This window comes from Dendrobates tinctorius, unplaced genomic scaffold, assembly GCF_039654945.1.
Source record: "Dendrobates tinctorius isolate UK_male_01 unplaced genomic scaffold, ASM3965494v1 ptg000127l, whole genome shotgun sequence".
Lineage (NCBI taxonomy): Eukaryota > Metazoa > Chordata > Amphibia > Anura > Dendrobatidae > Dendrobates > Dendrobates tinctorius.
This window is the reverse complement of record NW_027361795.1, coordinates 8,068,548-8,090,951: the sequence shown is the minus strand read 5'-3', so window position 1 is coordinate 8,090,951 and position 22,404 is coordinate 8,068,548. Positions and strand designations below refer to the sequence as shown.

Sequence of the window (22,404 nt, the reverse complement as noted above, 5' to 3'; positions counted from 1 at the left end):
CCACATTCACACGTTCAATATTTCTAAGCCAAAACCAGGAGAGGAACAATCAGAGGAAAGGTATAATAGAAACACGTCACCACTTTATCACCCACTCCTGATTTTGCCTTAAGGGGGTTTTACACTAAGCGATATCGCTAGCAATATCGCTAAAACGTCACCGGTTTTGTGACGTTATAGCGATATTGCTAGCGATATCGCTATGTGTGATACTTACCTCCGACCGGCTCCCCCGCTGTTCATCGCTGATCGCGCGAGAATGTCCGGCTCCATTTCTCGTCGGGCGCTTCCTGCTGGGCTTCCTGCTGTGACGTCCAGCGACGCGTGGAGGCGGGCGGGAGGACGCAGGATCGCTGTGTGTGAATGGTAAGTATCGTGCGCTGCGTCGCTGCTGCATCGCTGTGAGATCTTTCTGTATGAAAGCTCACTAGCGATCATTTAGCGATGCACCAGCGATCCTGACCGGGTCGGATCGCTGGTTGGATCGCTGGTGCATCGCTAAATGTAAAAGGGCCTTTACACATACTGAGGTATAATACTGACCAAATACTGATTGTGTGAAGGTGGCCTTCACAGGAAATACTCTTGTGTAAAATTTGCATATATATGACACAGTTTTACAAATGTTTTTATGTGTTTTTTCTTGCGTTTTTCCCCATTCATTTGAATTAGTGAAAACCGCTTAAAAAATGCTGAAAAAATTGACATGCTGCAGACTTAACCCCTTAACGACTGCCGATACGCCTTTTAAGGGCTGCAATTAAGGGGCCTTTATTTCTCAGCGCAAGCTTTTTAAAGGCGCTGAGAAATAAGATTATAGCGCCCCCCCCCAGGCAGCTTCACCAGCGATCAGGACAGCAACACACGGGTAACAAGCGACGCACGTCGCTTAGTTACCCACTGTGTACCTTAGTTACCAGCGCGCTGGTGCACGGAGCTGGTAACCAAGGTACACTTTGGGTTTCTAAGCGCCACGCGGCGCTTAGAAACCCGATGTTTACCTTGGTTACCAGCTCGCTGGTCTCCCGCCTGCCACACGCAGCAATGCGTGCTGTCCAGCGGGAGACCAGCGATCAAAAAAATGTCCTTGCCATTCCTGGTCGATCAGCGATACCCGGCAGGGGGGCCGGTCGCTGATAAGTGTCACACACAGCGATCTCGCTGGTGAAATCGCTGTTGCGTCACAAAACTTGTGACTCAGCAGCGATCTCGCTAGCGAGATCGCTGTGTGTGACGGGGGCTTTAGTTAGATAAAAATTATAAAAATATATATTTTTCTGTTAGGGAGGGGTTAGGATTGGGGTTGGGGTTAGGGATGTGGTTAGGGTTCTGTTAGGGTTGGAGTTGGAATTGTTTTTTTTTCCAAAGTAAACAAAAATAAAATGACGATATGTCGGCTTGAGTGTTCACTACTCGAGTTTGCATCGGGTGCTCGGGTATGTACGGAGTATTACGAATCCTCACGTTTTTTTGGTTTCTAATAGCCGCAAAACATGCATGCAGGGACTCCAGCATGTCACTCGAGCACCCGCAAATTTTGGTGCATACCCGAGCACCCGATGCAAACTGGAGTAGCGAGCCCTTGCACGCAACACTAATGACGACATATTCAATATGACAACCTAATGTTATCTAATTCTGTGTTTTACCCGTGGGTTCAAAATGCTCACTAGACCTCTGGATAAAATCCTTGAGGGGTGTGGTTTCCAAAATGGGGTCTCTTGTTGGGGTTTCCTCTGTTTAGGCACATCAGGGGTTCTCCAAATGTGACATGGCATCAGCTCTCAATTCCAGACAATTTTTACTTCAAAAATTGAAATGTTATTCCTTCCCTTCAGAGCCCTGCCATGTGCCCAAACAGTGGATTTCCCCCACATATGGGGTATCGGTGTACTCGGGAGAAATTGCACAACAAATTTTGTGGTTTCTTGTTCTCTTGTTACCCTTGTGAAAATAAAAATGTTTGGGTCTAAAGTAAATTGTTTTGTGAAAAAAGTGAAATGTTAATTTTTTCCTTCCATATTGCTTCAGTTCTCGTGAAGCAACTGAAGGGTTAATAAGCTTCTGGAATGTGGTTTTGAGCACCTTGAGTGGTGCAGTTTTTATAATAGCGTCACTTTGAATATTTTCTGTCATATAGGCCCCCCAAAGTCACTTCAAATGTGAGGTGGTCCCTAAACAAATGGTTTTGTAAAATGAGAAATCGCTGGTCAAGTTTTAAAGGGAACCTATCACCCCCCAGGCGGTTTTAAGTAAAAGAGTCATCTTGTGCGGCACTAATGCTGCATTCTGTCAAGGTGGCTCTTTTACTTAGCGTCCCTTCCACTGCAGAAATAATCGTTTTTAAAATTGTTCAAAAATACCTGAATTTTGACAGGGGGGCAGGTCTTTCCCCCTCTGACAGACGCCTCGCATCCATCAGTCATTTCGTATTTAGCGTCGCCTTCTCAGTGTTCTTTTGAAATGCTGGCGCCTGCGCTGTACTATAGTTTCGTGGGCATGCGCAGTTAGCGCTGCCCGACGTGCCCGTGCTCTCATATCACATCTCAGCCTTCATATCGCGCGGCCACAGATCCCGCAGTCGCTTATGATTTATTCACACTGCGGGGCTGGGAATCTTGGGCATGAGAGCCGCAGAAAACTACTGCCCATGCCCAAGATTCCTGGGAAGGAGTCCGATTTTCAGTCAGGAATTTTCTGCATAGCCTCAAGGGAACAAAAATTAAAAGTTTGAAAATTGCAAAATTTAAATTTCTTTTGCCAAATTTCAATTTTTTTCATAGATAAACGCATGTCAAATTGAAGAATTGTTACCACTATCATGAAGTACAATATGTATCAAGTGTTCCAGAGTTATTACATAAAGTGACACTGTTCAGAATTGCAAATTTTGGCTTGGTCATTAAAGTCAAAATTGGCTCGGTCACTAAGGAGTTAAAAAATTGCTGTGACTGTTCAAATATGCATGGATAAAATAAGCATGTGCATGAGATTTCAGGAATCTCATTCACTCTGCTGGCACTGTAAGTGCAGCATCTTACCCATGAAAAACGTGCAGAAAAAAATATGGCAAAAATGTGGCATGTGGACAAGTCCTAATATATAGTGATGAGAGAGTATACTCGTTGCTCAGGTTTTCCCGAGCATGCTCGGGTGTCCTCCGAGTATTTTGGCGTGCTCGGAGATTTAGTTTTCGTCGTCTCATCTGCATGATTTGCGACTTGTAGACAGGCTGAATACATGTGGGAATTCCCTAACAAACAGGCATTCCACACATGTATTCAAGCTGTCTGGCAGTCGCAAATCATGCAGATGAGACGACGAAAACTAAATCTCCGAGCACGCCAAAATACTCGGAGGACACCCGAGCATTCTCGGAAAAACCTGAGCAACGAGTATACTCGCTTATCACTACTAATATATATATATTAATCCGCTGTATTCATGGAGGGCTTGTTGTTTTGGCTGCACTACATAGTGCAACATATGAAGATGACAGATCTGCTTTAACTGCTTTGCCCTCCCTCATGGCACTGTTGTGTTGGTGCTGCCAGGCAACTTGTGTTGCCAAGAGTAGTTCCGTGATAAGACCTAGAACTTCGGTGTGACTTACTGGCGCACGACTATTTTAGAACTGTGATTTTGCTGTGAATAAAATAGCCACATGAAAGTTGCGTTGAAGTCTGTGGCAAGTGTGTCGTGGGATTTGCAACCAGCAACAGAAAATCCAACACGTTTGGAAATTTTGATGAAGCTTGACACCAGAGGAAACATTACATGCAGTGTAAGGGCATGTGCACACGTTGCAGATTTGGCTGTGGAGTTTTCCACACGGATTTGGCTGAATCGGCAGGTAAAATGACCCGCGTTTTACCTGCGGATTTAGTGCAGATTTAGGCTGTGTGCACATGTGCGAAAACGCGGTGCAAAACGCTTACAATCCGCAACGCATTGAATTCAATGGCATTCCGCACATGCTGTGCTAATGCTGCGTATTTTTCCGTGGCGGAATTGCATCGCGGAAAAATACGCAGCATGCACATTCTTTGTGCGGAATCGCGGGAATTCCGCACACATAGGAATGCATTGATCCACTTACTTTCCACATGTGGCTGTGCCCACCATGCACAAAGTAAGCGGAAAATGTATGGATTGTACCCACGGCCCGGAGGAGAGGAGACTCTCCTCCATGCCCTGGGTACCATATCCTTGTTAAAAAATGAACTAAAATAAAAAAATTGTGATATTCTAACCTTTCGGCATCCCCCGCAGCCTTCCCAGGCCTCAGTGATGCTCCCGACAAGTCCCGTTCCCAGTGATGCCTTGCAATAATGACCTGTGATGACATAGCGGTCTCGCGTGATGCTACGTCATCACAGGTCATTGTTGCAAGGCATCACTGGGAACGGGACTTGTCGGGAGCATCGCTGAGACCTGGGAACGCTGCAGGGGCCGCCAGAAGGTGAGGCTATCACAATTTTTTATTTTTTTTTAATGATTTTTAACATTATATCTTTTAATACTGACGCTGCATTGGCAGCCTCAATAGTAAAAAGTTGGTCACACTTTGTTTGACGAGTGTGACCAACCTGTCAATCAGTTTTCCAAGCGATGCTACAGATCACTTGGAAAACGCTATAATTCTGCAAGCTAATTACGCTTGCAAAGCGTTAGTTTTCGCTGGAATTCCGCATGCGGATTTCCCGCAGATTTCCCATGGCAGGGAGTTGCGGAATTGCCACGTGTGCACATAGCCTAACTGCGGATTTTCTGCAGATTTTGTGCGGATTTCGCCTGCCTTTTTACACCTGCGGATTCCTATAATGGAAGAGGTGTAAAAACGCTGCGGATTCCACACAAAGAATTGACATGCTGTGGAAAATAAACTACGGCAAATCTGTGCAGAATTTTCCGCAGCGTGTGCACAGCGGATTTGGTTTTCCATAGGTTTACATGGTACTGTACACCGCATGGAAAACTGCTGCGGATCCGCAGCCAAATCCGCAACGTGTGCACATATCCTTATGTAGCTATTTCAGGGTTGCACAACATGTGTCCCTATCCTAAAAGGGACAACACTTGTTGCGATCTTCTCAAGATAAAGAAGAACCCTGGAACCAATACATAGCAGGATGTCGGGGAATACTGGTTGGGAAATGCTGTAAAAATCCAAAATCTGAACTTGTTTAAAAACTATTCAATCCACATTTGATTATTTAACCCATTGCATACTTTTACGCCCAGTATGAATTAATCAATACTTCATTGTAATCAGGATGTGGAGGTGAGCTAATCTACCAAACATAGTGCGTGTCACCTTACTAATGGCAGGTGACTTGGTGTAATACCCTACCTGTAGACCCAGGAGATTGTTAGACCCATAAGCTGGCACTCTGCAAACACGTGCCGTTATAGTACTCAAGACCTCACCATGCAGTCACACGTCACAATTTAATTAGGCGACCCTAATTAACAAAACTTGGCACTCGCCTCTCTCCTGCCCTTGTCTTCTCTGGCTCAGAATCAATGGCTTTGATATGCTAATTAGGGAGTAATTTAATTTCAAAGGCCACAATTAACAAGGGTGTTGTGGACATGCTGTAGTTAAGCGGCGTAATCTAATTTGCATTAGTAACAAGCAGGGACTAATTAGAAGCTTAATTAGACACTTAGCTGGCTCTTATGTTTACCTTTTTAATGAGATGGAGAAGAGAAGCTTCCTCATCTAGTACAGCATTACTTAACTATCAAGATCTAGTGGTGTAGGGCTATGCCGGCCATTGATTAGACACAAGGCAAGGACTATACGACTATGGAGGTATTTGACTGGCAGAGTATCCCACAGGCTTCTTCACCTTTCAGGATGGACTCCAGGCACAATACTTTGCTAACTAGTGAGATAATTGAAAGATTATTTTTGTATTTTCTCAATTACGGTACTTTTGTAATAGCGGTGTGTAGTATTAGTGCCGTATATGTGTGACAGACAGGTCAAAGCGGATCAAGATCAGGATAGAATGGAGACAACAGTAATAGTTAGCTATTTTTTACAAGAATAAAGCCTTATGTGTGCACTTTTTATTCAGTTCTTCCCCACACCAATTATTTAGATAGGATTGTTTTCACATGTTTTTTGTGTGCTCCAAATTGTCTACAATCCTGACAACGCCACTGCAGTTTTGTGATAATAACAGAAAATTGCCACAAAAAAAGTGACCCGGCTGCAATGTGGCAGGGCACAGGCCAAGTGTGATAAATAGTCATCTCTTCCTGCAGGTATCCATAATACAGAACTAAGGCCACGAAACCGGTCTGTTAGGGGGAATTCACACATCAGAAATTCTGCCATTGAATAAGACTTGAAGAAAGAAATATGTTTGCTGCTATTCAGATATATAGGAGGAATTTTTTTTTTTTTTGGTGCAGAAATCTCTGTAAGACCGGGGTCACACTAACCGACGCAAAATACGGTCCGTAGCTTACATGCGTAATACGGATGAATGGCCCCTAAACAGTGCTCCGTATGTCATCCGTAAGCAAGGTGTGGTCGCGTATTTTGCGCATGTAAGCATCCGTATGTAATCCGTATGGTGAGATTTTCTCGCAGGCTTGCAAAATGGACATATAATGGAGTCCTATGACAGGGTTTCTAACAGAAACCAAAGAATAGATATAGACACATAGAATGCATATATATATATATATACACACACAAGTCATTGAGACAAATATATATGTATGTATATATATATATATATATTTATATTTCATAGAGTTCTTCATAGCAGAATAGCCGCTAATTCAATTGCCGGCTTCTATCAAATCATTCCCCAACCCGACATGAAATGACACATGGTTTACATTCAGTAAAGCATTTCATTTCATGTTTTTTTTTATATGTCCCTGACTAATAATTAGATGAGGGTTTGTGTGCAAAATTTGGGAGGTGTAGGTGTTAATTTAAGGGGTTAATTCGTTGTAAAAAATGTAATTTGTCAACCAGAGAGGTAAAGCGGGTGAGTGAGGGCAGATTTTAATAGCCATGAGAGGGACCATTGTTTTTGGCCGCCCCCTGGCTACAAAAATCTGGCACTTATCCTCTCTATTCCCATTGCCCTGTAGTGGTGGCGAATGGGTTAATATAACAAAGGGTTAATGTCACCATTCGATTCTGAGGTGACATTAAGCTGATTAATAATGGAGAGGTGTCAATAAGACACCGATCCATTATTAACCCTATACTAAGAAAGGGTTAAAAACCACACACACACACATTAATTAAAAAGTCTTTTAATGAAATAAATGCACAAAGTTTTTGACAAATTTTTATTAGTCTGGTAATCCAAAATAAAACCATGACCTGCAACAAAAATAACATAAAAAATCACCAATATCCTTACCTCTCCGCCGTTCATGTCCTACGCTGCAATCTATCAGAAGGGGTTAAATAGTTTACAATGAGGACCGGTGCACCCGGTGTCTTTTAGAAAAGCCGGCAATTCAGTGCACTATACAGTAAAATCAGACTGACAGGTTTAATGTGGTCCATGTGTAATCCGTATTTTTTGCGCACCCATAGACTTGCATTGGCGTACTACTGCCGTAGTACGCTGACAATCACAGCATGCTGCGATTGGCACGGACCGTAAAATATACGCAAGAAAAATACGGCTGATGGGAGCTGCCCCATAGAGAATTATTGGTCCGTGTGCAATGCGTTTTTTTAACGCCTCTCACTCGTCCGTATTCCTCTCTAGTGTGACCCCGACCTAACACATCTGCTACAGGTGATGTATAGTACCGTATTTCTGGAGAAACCAGGATCAGAGATTGAAACAATTAGAGCCAACCTCATAGTGAATTACCTTAAGCTCATTATTATGGGTTTTCCTTTGATAAAGTGCAAAGTTTTCTTCTTCTGCAGCCACATTTTGTCTTCCAGCATTTGGCCACCAAGTGAAGTTTCCACAAAAACCTCTTCTGAGCACTTATTGCCGTATTCTTGTATAGATCCGTCAACATCTACAATCGAATCCTCCACACAAAGCAAAAGCTACATGTGAATACACCCCTAAATTTGTCACCATGTTTTTGTTGTTCCACCTGAGAGTAGCGTGATGCAGGGGCAGAGACCCTGATTCCCAGCTATGTATCACTTACTGGACTTCTTGCTGCTGCTTTAATAAAATCACTTTTATTAACTGCAGACCTACCAGTTCTCTGAATTCAGAGCTCTGTATAACCACACACCACTGATTAGCTGCCAATCAGTGGAGGGGGGTGGAGTTATACAGTGCTCATGAATATTGAGGACTACATGACAGCAGGTGTAGTAGTCCTCTTGTGATAATCACCTGCTGATAAAATAGTGACACATTGCTGGAATCAGGGTCTCTGTGTGCTACTTTCCGATTAAGTGGCAAAACCTGGTCCCTTTAAACCAGGGCTGTGGAGTCGGTAAGCCACAGTTGCGACTCCGACTCCTGGATTTTATCAGGCTCCGGCTCCGACTCCGACTCCTTCATAAATGGCCAATTCATAACAACAAATTTATTGTTGTAAAATATTAAACATCGTGCTTATTCAGTTTCTCACCATCATATAAGTAATCAGACCACTTAGAGCAAAAACTACATTTATTAGAATACAATTAGAATATAGCAAATAACTTTTATAAACTTTTCTAAACTGTAAGTAAATATGCAATAAACACTTTTATGCAGTTAATAAGAAGAAATCTATAAATTTGTCCTCAGAAAAAGTATTGCCTCTGTCAGATCCTCCTTCATGGATGCCCTCAAATCTGATCTAATTATTTTGAGAGCAGAGAACAACCTCTCTACACTAGTGTTGGTGGCAAAGCAGTAACCACTCGGGCAACATCTCTGACAATGTCAGGATACAGAGGAATCGCTTGTTGCACTGTTATTTTTGATGAACGGTCAAATTTCTCAATTTCTTTTAGTGCACATGAAAAATTCTGCTGAAATGTACTGGCTGTGTTCCTTGATGGGGATGACTCTTCTTCTATGCGGGAACGCTTTGCACGGTCCTTGTGATCCAAATATTTTTCGAAATTAAATTCTTCATCAGTTGATGATGAGGGTGAAGATGTGGCAGAACGACCAAATTCTTCTTGTTCCTCCTGACTGTTCTGCAACCCTTTCATCCTTACTGCTATTTCAAACAGAGCTTCTTTTCCTTTACTTAGCTGTTGATCATCTAGAAGAATCCAATGCATTGGGTCTACATAAACAGCTGCCAAAAGAATGTTATTTTGTAATAGTAGCTCCTCTCTCCGTTTCATTGATGTAGCAATGCCACTTGCAATTAACCCTCCTCTTTGGGACAGGCGAAACATCAGGTTCTTCCACTCCTTTAAGAAAATACCTGGAGTTAAGTCCTCTGCTTGTAATTTTTTAGTCACTGTAAATGGGTGCTCTAGCAATTTTTCCAGCTCAGTCACCTGATTCCACTGACTTTCAATTAGCGTCAGTTGAGGGTTAGCCATGTCTACAAGAAAGGTTTTCAGTTCAACCAAGCGCTGAATCATTAAGTAAGTACTGCCCCATCGTGTGGCTTGATCAATAATTGCCCCTTTTCCAGCACGTCTCTTCAAAATTGAGAGAACTTTAGGGGTTCTGGCAACAGTAGACAATTTTCTCACCTTGCCAATCAGTGCAGCAGCATGTCCTTCTTGCAGACTGTCTCTTATAGCCAGCTGTAGCGTATGCACAACACAGCGCATGTGATGAATGAAAGAACATATTGACACAGTTTCAACAAGATCATCTAAACTATCATGTTGCTGTTCATCTGAAGCAACTTCAGTTTGCTCCTCAGTTACAATACTGTGTTCCTCTATTTCAAACATTTCTGTGTCTGTGGACCCAGAATGTTCTTCTAGCTGCTGGTCACCATCATTACTCTCATTCATTAGCTTAATAGTACTTATCATATTTGAAGCATTGTCAGTTACGACAGAAAGAACTTGCTCTTTTTTAAGTTCATAGTCTTGCAGAACCTTTTCCACCAAGACCTGGAGAAACTCACTGGTGTGATGAGCTTTGGTGTCTTTTACTGCCAATGTCTTGGTAACTATTTCATTTTTGTCACAAACAAATCGGACATTGATGGCAAAATAGTTCACTCTGTGACGTGTGCAGGCATCCATTTTAAGAAACAGAAAGCGTCCCTTGAGAGTTTTTTAAGTTCTTCCTTTTGTTTAAAAGCTTCTTCGATTACTAATTTTCTAATACTCTCTCTCTCCAGAGAAACACCAAGCTTGCGGGCCATTTCCCCATTCAGACACATAAAAGCTGGTCGTGAAAATAATGAAATAGGCACACTATCCTTTACAACAAGCTCTATGATCTGTTTTTTAAATGTATCTACTGTCATTGTCACAGTAACTTTGTCACTGACAAAATATCTTGCAACTGATGGCTGCAAAGTTCTCTGCTCCTTTGTTTGGCTGGAAGAGCTGGGCACTGGTTCATTGGTTTGGATGCAGTCTTTCTCATCCACTGCTTTCAGTACTTCTGGATGAAAGCACTGTAAATGTCTCTTTAGATTAGAAGCTCTGGTAGGAGCATTTTTATCTTTGCCTGAATATGCACTCATCTTGGCTTCACAGCATTTGTTTTCGTCTGGATCATTTGTCATACACTGACAGACATAATGTTTTCTATCTTGAGTGATGGTGAAATGTTCAAATACAGCTGATTTAATGTGATGCTTCTTTGACATTCTCAGGTTTTTAATTCTGCATTCACAATCCAAATGACAATTGTTTTTCCTAAAAACAATTGTACAAAATTATTGCCAGGTCGTACAACTGATATAGTGGTCAGTAATACTGTTATTATTCCTCATGTACTCACAGTTAACTGATGCAAAGTTTGTTGAAAGGATAATACTTCTTACAGTCTTCCTCTTCTGAGTAGCAGGCAGCTGTGAGATGCTTGGAAGACGCACACTTAGTATGATCTAGTCTAGAGGAGGAGCTTTACTACTAAGAATTTGCAACACATTTTCACTTTCAGTTTCATACATTGTAAGTAGGGGGGTTGGGGCAGCATGAGGTTAACCAAGTATAAGATTAGATAAGGGCAGTGGAGAACAGTGACACACAAGAAGTAAGAAATGTCTCTATCTCCAGCAGAACTGCTTATCACTGTTGTTCATAGTTTGATAGAACATATATATTTGAGTAACATTTATAAAATTCATATGAAAGTTCAATTATGAAATATTAATACATTTTTTTTAAAGCTGGAGTCGGAGTCGGTACATTTCTACCAACTCCGACTCCAACCAAAACTAACTCCGACTCCACGACTCCGACTCCACAGCCCTGCTTTAAACCCACTTGTCAAAAGAATGCTGGTCATTGTTTTTAGGTGAAGTACACCTAAAGTGGCAAACTGTGGCATTCTATAAGCACCAATTGAATGTGCCTTAAAAAATGAAGGCTGGACTATTATTCACACCTATAATCAAGCCCCCTATGGCACACCATCTTAAAGAGAACCTGTCATCAGGATCATTCATGTTAAACTAAAGGTATGGGCAGAATGGCGCTGTCATACTGATTTATTCCATACCTTTAGTATCAATATCAGCAGCCTGGTTTTCGTTAATGATAAATTTCGGGTTCCTCGATGCTTCGGGGTGGGACTTGTGGCTCAATGAAAAGCAGATATCTCATTCTGCTCATGTGTCACCTCATTTTCATGAAGGTCGCCGGAGGTCGATCTGCGCATGCGCCAGCCCCATTTTCATGAAGACCGCCACCAGCGACAGCATCGCCTATAGCTAAGACGGCCCCAAATTTAAATGAATGCATGATGATGAATACAACAGAGATAGTGGATGGGCCGTGTCTGAGCAGAAGACTCGTCCCACCCCAAAGCACGAAGAAACTTATCATGATGATTTATCGAAAACCAAGCTGCAGATTTTTACACTAAAGGTATGTATTAAGTCAGTATGACAGCGCCATTCTGCCCATACCTTTAGTTTAACGTGGATGATCCTGACGACAGGTTCTCTTTAAATTCTGTCAGTTGCTCCCAAATAGAAAACATTTTTCATTGTTCTTTACTACATAAAACATACAAATTATAGATGGCTGCTAAAAGGAGCAACTGACCCAATTTATAATGGCACGTGGCAAATCTCACCAAGACTGAACAAACACCTTAAATTTATATCTCTACTACTTTGGTTGTACTTTGACTCGCAGACTTTTTTTTTAAAGAAGTTTCTATCAGATCCGCTAAAAGCTATGATTATGCTTTTTACTTTTTATTGCTCCTGATTTTTTTTCCCACCGTTTTCCCATTTTTTTTGACTGCAAGATGATTGTTAAAGCATTTACAGCTCTTTCATGTACTCTGATTTCTTTCACGTCTTTTGTACACACTATTGGCACAGTACAGTACGATGATGGCCATTTGTCTGATAGAAGTCAAAGTGCAATAGCAGCTGCAGAGTTGCTTCACGGCCGGCACCTGGTTGTAGGAAAACTCATTTTAATTTTTGTTTTAAAGTGTTGTGAGATGTGCACAGAGGAATGATGAGCTGAGTTGTGTCTACTACCTTTTGTCAGTGGTGCTATTCTATGTTATCTGCCCCCAGCTTTATAATGTAGTAGATAACCTAAGCCAGGTTGAGGTGAGCATATGCAAAATTGCCCATTTTACTTTTGTATGCTATTTATGTGTTCTTTTTGTACACCTGTATGTCCGGATTGTACACCCGTATGACATAATTTGCATCGGTGAATTCCTTCCTGTACCAAAGGACAGCGCCATTGCAATATTTGTGGGTTTCACGTAATCGGACGCAGAAAAGTTCATGACTAGTTTTTCAAGACACCGTCAATGTGTGTGTGTGTGTGTATATATATATATCTTGGCCCAACGTGTTGGCACCCTTGATATTGTTCTAGAACATGAGGTATTTAAGTATTTCTTCGAGAACATTATACACATTTCTTTCTTTTGTGTGTATTGGAACAACACAAAAAAACATAGAAAAAAGGCAAATTGTACACAATTTCACACAAAACCCCAAAAATGGGCCAGAGAAAATTTTTGGCACCCTTACCTTAATATTTGGTTGCACCCCCTTTGGAATAAATAACTAATCTTTCGCTTCTTATAACCATCAAGGAGTTTCCTACACCTTTCAACTGGAATTTTGGTCCACTCTTCTTTTGCAAACTGGTCCAGGTCTCTCATATTTGAAGGCTACCTTCTCCCTAACAGCAATTTTAAGATCGCTCCACAGGTTCAAGGGGATTTCGATCCGGACACATTGCTGACCACTTCAGAACTCTCCAGCATTTTGTTTTCATCCATTTCTGGGTGATTCTTGAAGCATGTTTGGGGTCATTGTCCTGCTGTCAAGGCAGGGCACCCAGTGCCAGAGGCAGCAAAACTACCCCCAAAACATATTTAAATCTCCATTATATTTGACTGTAGGTACTGTGTTACTTTCTGTGTAGGCCTGATTCTGTTTTCAGGAAACAAATTAAAAACTGAGAGTCTGAACTGAGAAAGTAAGTTAATGTGTATGCACAATGTAAGTGCATATTAACACATGACCATTAACCAGAGAACACAAAAAGCAAAAAACACAAATATCCTAAATTAAAAAATAAACTGCAAATATTTGTGTTTTTTGCTTTTTGTTTTCTCTGTTTTCAGGAAACAGTATAATGATGTGCTTTACCAAAAAGATGGTTTCCCAGAAGGATTTTTACAAACTGCCGTCTAGCTTTTTTATATCTGTGTTAGCAGTCGGGTCTTCCATGGTCTTCTGACATAGCGTTTAATTTCATTCAAATGTCGGTGGTAGTTCACTCTGACACTGATGCACTCTGAGCCTGCATGACAGCTTGAATTTTTGGGCACTTAATGAATTTTGTTTATCCACCATCCAGACATCCTGCGTTGCAACCTTTCATCAATTTCTCTCTGCCATCCACATTCAGGGAGATTAGCTACAGTGCCATGGGTTGTAAACTTCTTGATTATTTTGTGCATCGTGGACAAAGGAACATCAAGATCTCTGGAGATGGACTTGTAACCTTGATATTGTTGATATTTTTTTAACAATTTTGTCTCTTAAGTCCTCAGGCAGTATTTCCCTTTCTGTTTTTCATGCTTAGTGTGGCACACACACACAGATACACAATGTAAAGATTGAGTCAACTTCTCACCTATTTGGTTTCAAGTGTGATTTTCATATTGCCCACACCTGTTACTTGCCACAGGTGAGTTTGAATGAGCATCACATGCTTGAAACAAAGTTGTTTATCAACAATTTTGAAAAGGTGCCAACAATTTTGTCCGGCCCATTTTTGGGGGTTTCTGTGAAATTACAGTATGCTCTGTTTGCCTTTTTTTTCTTTGCTTTTTTGTGTTTCTCCAATACACACATTAAAATACAAACAAAGAAAATAAACATGTTTATAACAAAACATGTGTAATTCCAATAATTTTCTGGAACAAATATTTAATTTTCTGGAACAATTTCAAGGGTGCCAACACTTTCGGCCATGACTGTTTGTAGTTGTGACATGTAAAGGAAATGATGCATAGTTTGTAATTATTTTAAAAATATAAAACATTTTTTAACATATAAATCTGAAAATTGTCACATGCATTTGTGATCAACCCCCTGATACACCTAAATAAAATCCTGATTGACCAATTGCCTTCAGAAGTCACATAGTTAGTAACTTGAGTCCACCTGTGTGTAATTTTTTCTCAGTATAAATGCAGCTGTTCTGTGAAGGCCTCAGAGATATGTTTGAGAACATTAGGGATCAAGCAGCATCATGGAAACCAAGGAACACACCAGACAGGTCAAGAATAAAGTTGTAAAGTTGTGGAGAAGAGTAAACCTGGGTTCGGTTATAAAAAAAAAAAAAATAATAACCCAAGTTCTGATCATCTGATGGAGCACTGTTCATCATCCGAAAATGGAAGAGCATGGCACAACTGTAAACCTACCAAGACATGTTCGTCTACCTAAACTGACTTTATGTAAGAGTGGCAAGAAGAAAGCCATTTTTGAAAGCAAGCAATAAGAAGCCATGTTTGCAAAAAGAAAAAAACATGCAAGCTACACAGCTAGCATATGAGCTAAATGCAAAGCCCTATGTGTGGCGGAAAACTAACACTTCACCATTACCCTGAAAACACCATGTGCACTGTCATACATGGTGGTGGCAGTATCATGCTCTGGGGATGCTTTTCTGCAGCAGGGACAGGCAAACCGGTCATAGTTGATGGTAAGATGGATAGAGCTAAATACATGGCAATCCTGGAGGAAAGCCTGTTAGGCTAAGTCTCCAAGATGAGCTTTTATCATGTTTTTAATGCCGCCTGTTTTCTCTGCATCAAAAACACAGTTCCAGTCCCACCGAAGTGGATGGGATTTCTAGGAATCTCATACCCTCTGGGCTTCTTATTTGTGCTACATAAACTCAACTGTGATGCTTTTTTTCCAGATCTGCAGCATGTCAATTTCTCTTGCGGGTACACCGAGTTTTTTGTGCAGATTTTCTCCATACATTTACATTAGATGCAAGTTACCCAATTTAAATAATAGGTGTAGAAATTCTGCAACATCAAAAACCCACCAAAAGCTGGGAATGTAGCCTTAGAGGCTGAAAAAGACTTGCACCTGAGGTGTAGGTTCACCTTCCCATTCAGAATCTGTGACAAGACTTGAAAATTGCGGCTCACAGACGCCCAACATCCAATCTCACTGAGCTAGTTAGTTTGTAAAGCAGAATGGGCAAAAACTGCAGCTTCTAGATGTGCCAAAAGACTTGCAGCAAAAGGTGGTCCTATAAAGTATTGACTCGTGGGGGCTGAATACAAATGCACGTCCCGATTTTCATTTATATATTTTTTTAATAATTAGAAAATCATGTATAATTTCCTTTAGGCTGGTTTCACATTAGCGCTTTTTAAGCGCACGCACGGCCGGGGGTAGCTCCGCCCCCGAGCCGGCTCTCTGCCCGGCGTGCCCGCCCCTTGCTTGTAGCGCCGCCTCCTAGCGCACAGCGGCGCCTGCGATCGGCGCACCCTATCTTTAGCATAGGGTGCGCAGATCGTGCGCAGGCCGTGCGCTAGTTGCGCTTTGACCTGCGCTGCGCACTTTTGACGGTGCGCCGAGCACGCCGAAATCCGAAAAGTTTGATTTTGGCGCGCACGGCGCACCGTCAATAGTGCGCAGCGCAGGTCAAAGCGCAACTAGCGCACGGCCTGCGCACAATCTGCGCACCCTATGCTAAAGATAGGGTGCGCCGGTGCGCTAGGAGGCGGCGCTACAAGCAAGGGGCGGGCACGCCGGGCAGAGAGCCGGCTCGGGGGCGGAGCTACCCCTGGCCGTGCGTGCGCTTAAAAAGCGCTAATGTGAAACCAGCCTTACACTTCACAAATACTTACTACTGTATGTGTTTGTATACCACATAAAATTCCCCAAAAATACATAAGTTTGCAAGTGTAACGCGAAAAGACGTGGCAAAGTTCACAAGGTATGAATGTTTTTTCAAGACACGGCATGTAATGCCTCATTTCTATTGATTCCTGCTCTGTGGTCATGTAAATATATTGGGTCGGGCTCTCTTTACTGTATACAGACTACATATATCAAAGACTAATAGGATTCTACACTGTAGTCAGCATAGACAAATAAGCAGCAGCTTGTCAAGTGATACGGACTTCCCACCGGGGAAACATTTCTACAAATATACCGCAGGCTCTATTAGCCCTGCTTTGGCCTCACACATTAAACTTATTACGCATATTATATATCTCCAAAATATGAAGTCAGATGATAAAAAAACGTAGTAATTAGCTTATGCAGCCGAGCCTTTCGCAAGCCTTATATACACATACATGCCTAGCGTGTGTATATACGTGTACATGTTTTTTGTTTTCCGTAGTCTTTGCTTGTAAGGTGTTGTGAGGTTGTTAACACAAGTTATGGGTTGAGCAAGTTTTTCCTATCTGAGCGGGGTGTGGGAGGGCAGAGTCCAAGACCCTTCGCCCGGCTACTTTTGTGAGGTATACAGGTAAAACAATAAGTGCGCCTCCTCCTTGTCCTTTTCTTATCATCACAAACATCCCCTCCCTGCAGAGTCCGACCTGTGCGGCAGAATGTGGATTGGCCACTTTTGAGTGTCGGCTGTAAACTAACGCCCTGTAATGTTTACTTGCTCCGAGGGGCACTGATCCCGTGAGCTGTCCCCACCAGTTCCACCGGTGCCTACCTGAGCAATGAGCTGACATGGATTCCTTATTTCGGACCTGCTGTTTGCTTACGATTCCAGGGTTTGCTCTCCACGTGTGAGTAACTTAGTATTACAAGTTGTGCCAATTCTCAAGAATTATCATTTAATTCTGGAAGAAGTTTAACTCTTTGTATTGACCTGTCCAATAAGGCTACTTGCATAACAGCCTTTCTTCTTTAGGCCTAAGGCCGGGATCACACATGCGAGAAACACGGCCGAGACTCGCGTGTGAATACCCGGCACTCGGATTGGAGCGTGCGGCCGCATAGCAATACATGCAGCCGCACGCTCCGCTCCCGAGTGCCTGTGGCAGTGCCCGGTATTAACGTGAGGCTCTGGCGTGTTTCTCACATGTGTGGTCCCGGCCTAATTCACATTTGAGGTTGCAGAGGTTATAATGCATCGGCAATGCTGTTGTTTTTCTCGAAAATGTTCCTCCATCTGTAAACCCTAGTAAGGGCAAGTGATTTCCCAGATAAGTCAGGCAGTGGTTGGAAAAACTCTAAAATCAGCATAAGGTGTGAATGGGATCTTGTAAAATCGTCTTGACTATTGCAGCACGTCTGGCTGCCTCGGTAATGGCCTACATGTGGCTTGCAGAGGTTTTATGGCAGCTTTACACAATACATTTGCCAATATGTTCCTAAGCACGGACTGCTCAGATTATTACAGTGCCGGGCAGTAGAATCTCTGATACTATGTAGATGAATAGAAGCCCATAATTGTGAGGAATATATCATTACAGTTTTTAATAGACAGATGTGAGTCAATGCTAGTTGTGTAATAATAGATGAGAGCGGCGTATTAATAATACAATCTATAAACATCTGTACAGAGCTGTACTCCGCAGCAGAGGCGCTATATAAACTATGATTTACATACGACTATTCAGAAAGCTTAGATCTGCTTCAGAACACTCGGGCTTGGACTGGCCCGCAGGAGAACAGGAGAATGCTCCGGTGGGCCACCACCCTCTTATATGAGCAGTACTTGGCACAATACACTAGAATCACTACGTACAGATAAAGGCGGCATCTTGTTCATTTACCAATCTACCAGTTCATTTTTATATACATTTGTGATTGAGGATAATATCACATGTAGCTGAAAAGTGGGGCCCTGGAGATGGTTACTGGTGGGCCCTTGGCACCCTAGTCCGACCCTCTACTTGCATCACATTTTTTGTGATGTTCTTGATGTATCATTTCTATTATAAAAAATAGTAGTATGTATATGGATACATTTCTATTTTCATAGAGTATAATGGGAAAAAGAACGTATGTCGCGTTGGTATCCAAATTTACACATCACCATTTCTGTCCTTTTTTTTTTTTACAGGATGCAAATAACACAGTGTACTATACTTTATCATCCTATGGAAAAACTGATCCATCTTTATAACATTGCAGTCTATGGAAGATGGATGCAAATATATTGTCATACATTTGCTTGTTCTTCCTTTATTTCATGTGTTACTTTTTTTTTTCCCAGAAAACAAGTCACGTGATCTGAGATTCTACCCCATGTCATTAAAAAAAAGTATCAGTTTTTAAGAAAAACTAATAAAATTGTAGATGTTAAAAAAAATTGAGTTTTTTACATCATTGTTTATAAGCCAAAACCAGGAGAGGGACAATCAGAGGAAAAGTATAATAGAAACCCGTCACCACTTCTGTATTTTTAGAAAAAGTAACATGTAAAGAGGCAGCGAAAACTACCACTGGCCAAGAAATTCTTCAAATCTCAAAACTCCTCAAAAACTTGGACATTTCTGCTCTGAAAACGTTGCAAAAATATTCTTTGTGCACACTGCTATGTTTTTTTTTCTCCAAAATGCAGAATGCTTGAAGTATGGAGTATTCCCATCTTATTAGCTATAGGACTTGAAAAACACTAAAACAATATATGTGCTGTACCAAACGTTGCAAAATAAATAAGGGACTGAAAATACTTGTAAAACAGTCTTGTAATATTTTTTTCATGTGTTTTAAGGCCCTGAAAAAATGTTTTGTTTTTAAAATTCTTGGGTGAGCAAATGCCCCATTTATTGCATGAAATGTAAAAAGTGTGGTTTGTTGTAGCTACTAGTGATGGGCGAACGTGCTGGGATAAGGTGTTATCCGAGCATGGTCATGTGCTAACCGATTGTCTTCGGCGTGCTGAAAAAATGTATTTGAGTCCCCGCGCCTGCAGGTCTCTCGGCTGTTCGACAACCCCAGCACATGCAGGAATTACCTAACAGCCGAGAGACATGCCGGTATTACCTAACAGCCAAGAGACATGCCGGTATTACCTAACAGCCAAGAGACATTCCGGTATTACCTAACAGCCAAGAGACATGCCGGTATTACCTAACAGCCGAGAGACATGCCGGGATAACCTAACAGCCAAGAGACATGCCGGGATAACCTAACAGCCAAGAGACATGCTGGTATTACCTAACAGCCGAGAGACATGCCGGTATTACCTAACAGCCGAGAGACATGCCGGTATTACCTAACAGCCGAGAGACATGCCGGTATTACCTAACAGCCGAGAGACATGCCGGTATTACCTAACAGCCAAGAGACATGCCGGTATTACCTAACAGCCGAGAGACATGCCGGGATAACCTAACAGCCAAGAGACATGCCGGTATTACCTAACAGCCAAGAGACATGCCGGTATTACCTAACAGCCGAGAGACATGCCGGTATTACCTAACAGCCGAGAGACATGCCGGTATTACCTAACAGCCGAGAGACATGCCGGTATTACCTAACAGCCGAGAGACATGCAGGTATTACCTAACATACGAGAGACATGCCAGGATTACCTAACAGCCGAGAGACATGCCACCACAGCGACTCAAACATATTTTTCGAGCACACTGAAGACTCTTGATTAGAACACGAGCATGCTCAGATGACACCTTATCCCAGCATGTTCGCTCATCACTAGTAACCACATATAAAGTTATGAAACACTCTTTGAGAATCACAGTTGTTAGTGTTGGGGTATGTTCACACATACAATAGATTTGTTTAACAAAATATCCTATTTAGTTAAGTTGGTCAATTTCTCCCAAAACAATATCATTCACATGTGTGGAACATATATTTATGCATAGAAAGTTCTAGAACAAATCCGCCTGTGAGAACAGACCTTTAATGTGGCAAACTGCTATTGTATAAAGAAAACTGCAGCAAAAGGGTTGAAAAATCACATGTGAAAAAGACGGCTTGGAAAATGAATAATCACGTTTTTCCACTCACTTGCATTTCTCATTCCTAGCAGATTAAAATTGGATCATTTTGGTATTAATAAAGACTAGTTATTCAATCGAGAGTAAATCTCAGTATTAAAGTAGCGTTTTATGTCCTCCCTTGTCATGTAAATATTTGCAGAAAACAGTTAATATTCGTATACTGTACACATGGCTTATATCTCGCTGTCATACACAGGCTGTGGAAAACGTCATGATGGTGGAATCTGCGTCTGAATCGATTCGATCAACTCCAACCAGTCAAAACGGAGTTGGCAGTATTCCTAACCAGTCAGATGGAGGTGGAGCAAGGGAAGGCAGCGCCAGTGGGGAGACTAATGGAGAGTTGAGCACAGCAGAGCTCTTGCATTTCCAGCAGCAACAGGTAAATTTAAATAAGACAATTTTTAAAAAAAAAAAATGGATAATTTTGTGTTTTGTTTCTTTTTTGCATGGGGAAAACTGACTTACATAACTGGGGTGGAGATAGATGGAAAACAAGCAGGTGGAGGCACCGATCCAGTGCTGACAGGGTCCCTTTAAATACTCAAATCCTCCCAATTTCAGTGCTGCTCCTGTAGTGATTAAGTCACATCATTAATTCACGTGACCACTGCAGCCAATCATAGGACTCCGTAGTCACGGGCCATAAACGCCAACTAGACTGCTGCGGACAATGACTAGATGCAGTAGTCACATAAATGATGGATGTGACTTAATTGCTGGAGGATCCATGAGTCCAAGCGTTCGAATAAGTGAGCAATTCTTTATGTTACATTTTTGAATGACCTTTTGAAAAGGAGGTACTTGGAGAAATGATATATACCGATCAAATACTCCACTTGGCAATGAAACCTAATGGAATATATTTCATGTATAAGTTGGGACTTCTCCTTGAGTGCCCACTTTGGGAGGAGCAGAAGCCCTTTGTGAACCGAGGCTAAACTGCATGTTTTCCGAATACTTGTCTTCTATGTTCTTCTGTCTATCGTTCTTCCTCTAGGCTCTACAGATGGCGCGGCAGCTTTTGCTCCAGCAGGCGACGGGACTGAGCACTCCTAGCAGTACAGAGAACAAGCAACCTTCAGTGCAGGTGAGACCATAGCACAGGTGCGTGGAGAAGCAGTGTCTTTTGATAAGGGTAGAACGATCTTCTCTTTTGTGTTTCGCTACCACAGGTCCCAGTTTCAGTCGCTATGATGTCTCCGCAGATGATCACACAGCAACAGATGCAGCAGATATTGTCTCCGGCCCAACTTCAGGCTGTCATGCAACAGCAGCAAGCTCTTATGTTACAGCAGGTAAGGTAGGAAGTAGGAATTATAGCTTGATCTGCCTTATTTTTACATCAGAGGCATCTTGTTAACAGGCAGAATATATAAATAATAACATGTATGCACATAAAAGCCAGTGTAATGATCATGGTGGGAACACTACAAATGCTTGATCTTACTTTTCACTTTCGTAAGGCTACGTTCCCACCTTGCTGATTTTCTGCACCTATTATGCATTTGTACTGCATTCATAACTTTGCGGTTTTTTTGTCTCTTGTTGGTGTGACAAGCTTCAAATAAAGCTGCTTTGTTTTGGATACTTCATGGTATTTGGCTTTGACAAAACTTAACTGATAGGGCTCACTCACACTTAAAAATTGGATTGCATTCGGACCAATATCATTCAATGATTCTGTGTGGGGTCATTCCATTTACAAGACAAAAACTGAGCTAATAATGGCTACAGACTGTTCTTTGAAGACAGGCACAAAAATGAGTGAACGTATATTGTACATTACACTATTCTCAATAGATTTCAACACAGTTTGATTTTTCGAGAATACAAA

General features: G+C 41.8%; 1 protein-coding gene across 2 annotated transcripts in view; it reads left to right on the top strand.

The window, feature by feature from the left end:
• Positions 1 to 22,404, top strand: part of FOXP4 (forkhead box P4) — a 96,468-nt gene that overhangs the window by 24,322 nt on the left and 49,742 nt on the right. For both annotated transcript variants that reach the window (XM_073542471.1, XM_073542472.1), the window contains exons 2-4: positions 20,764 to 20,949; positions 21,568 to 21,657; positions 21,743 to 21,865. In XM_073542471.1, coding sequence (XP_073398572.1) covers positions 20,779 to 20,949; positions 21,568 to 21,657; positions 21,743 to 21,865 — 384 coding nt within the window. In that variant the 5' untranslated portion in view covers positions 20,764 to 20,778. The remainder of the gene's footprint in view (positions 1 to 20,763; positions 20,950 to 21,567; positions 21,658 to 21,742; positions 21,866 to 22,404) is intronic.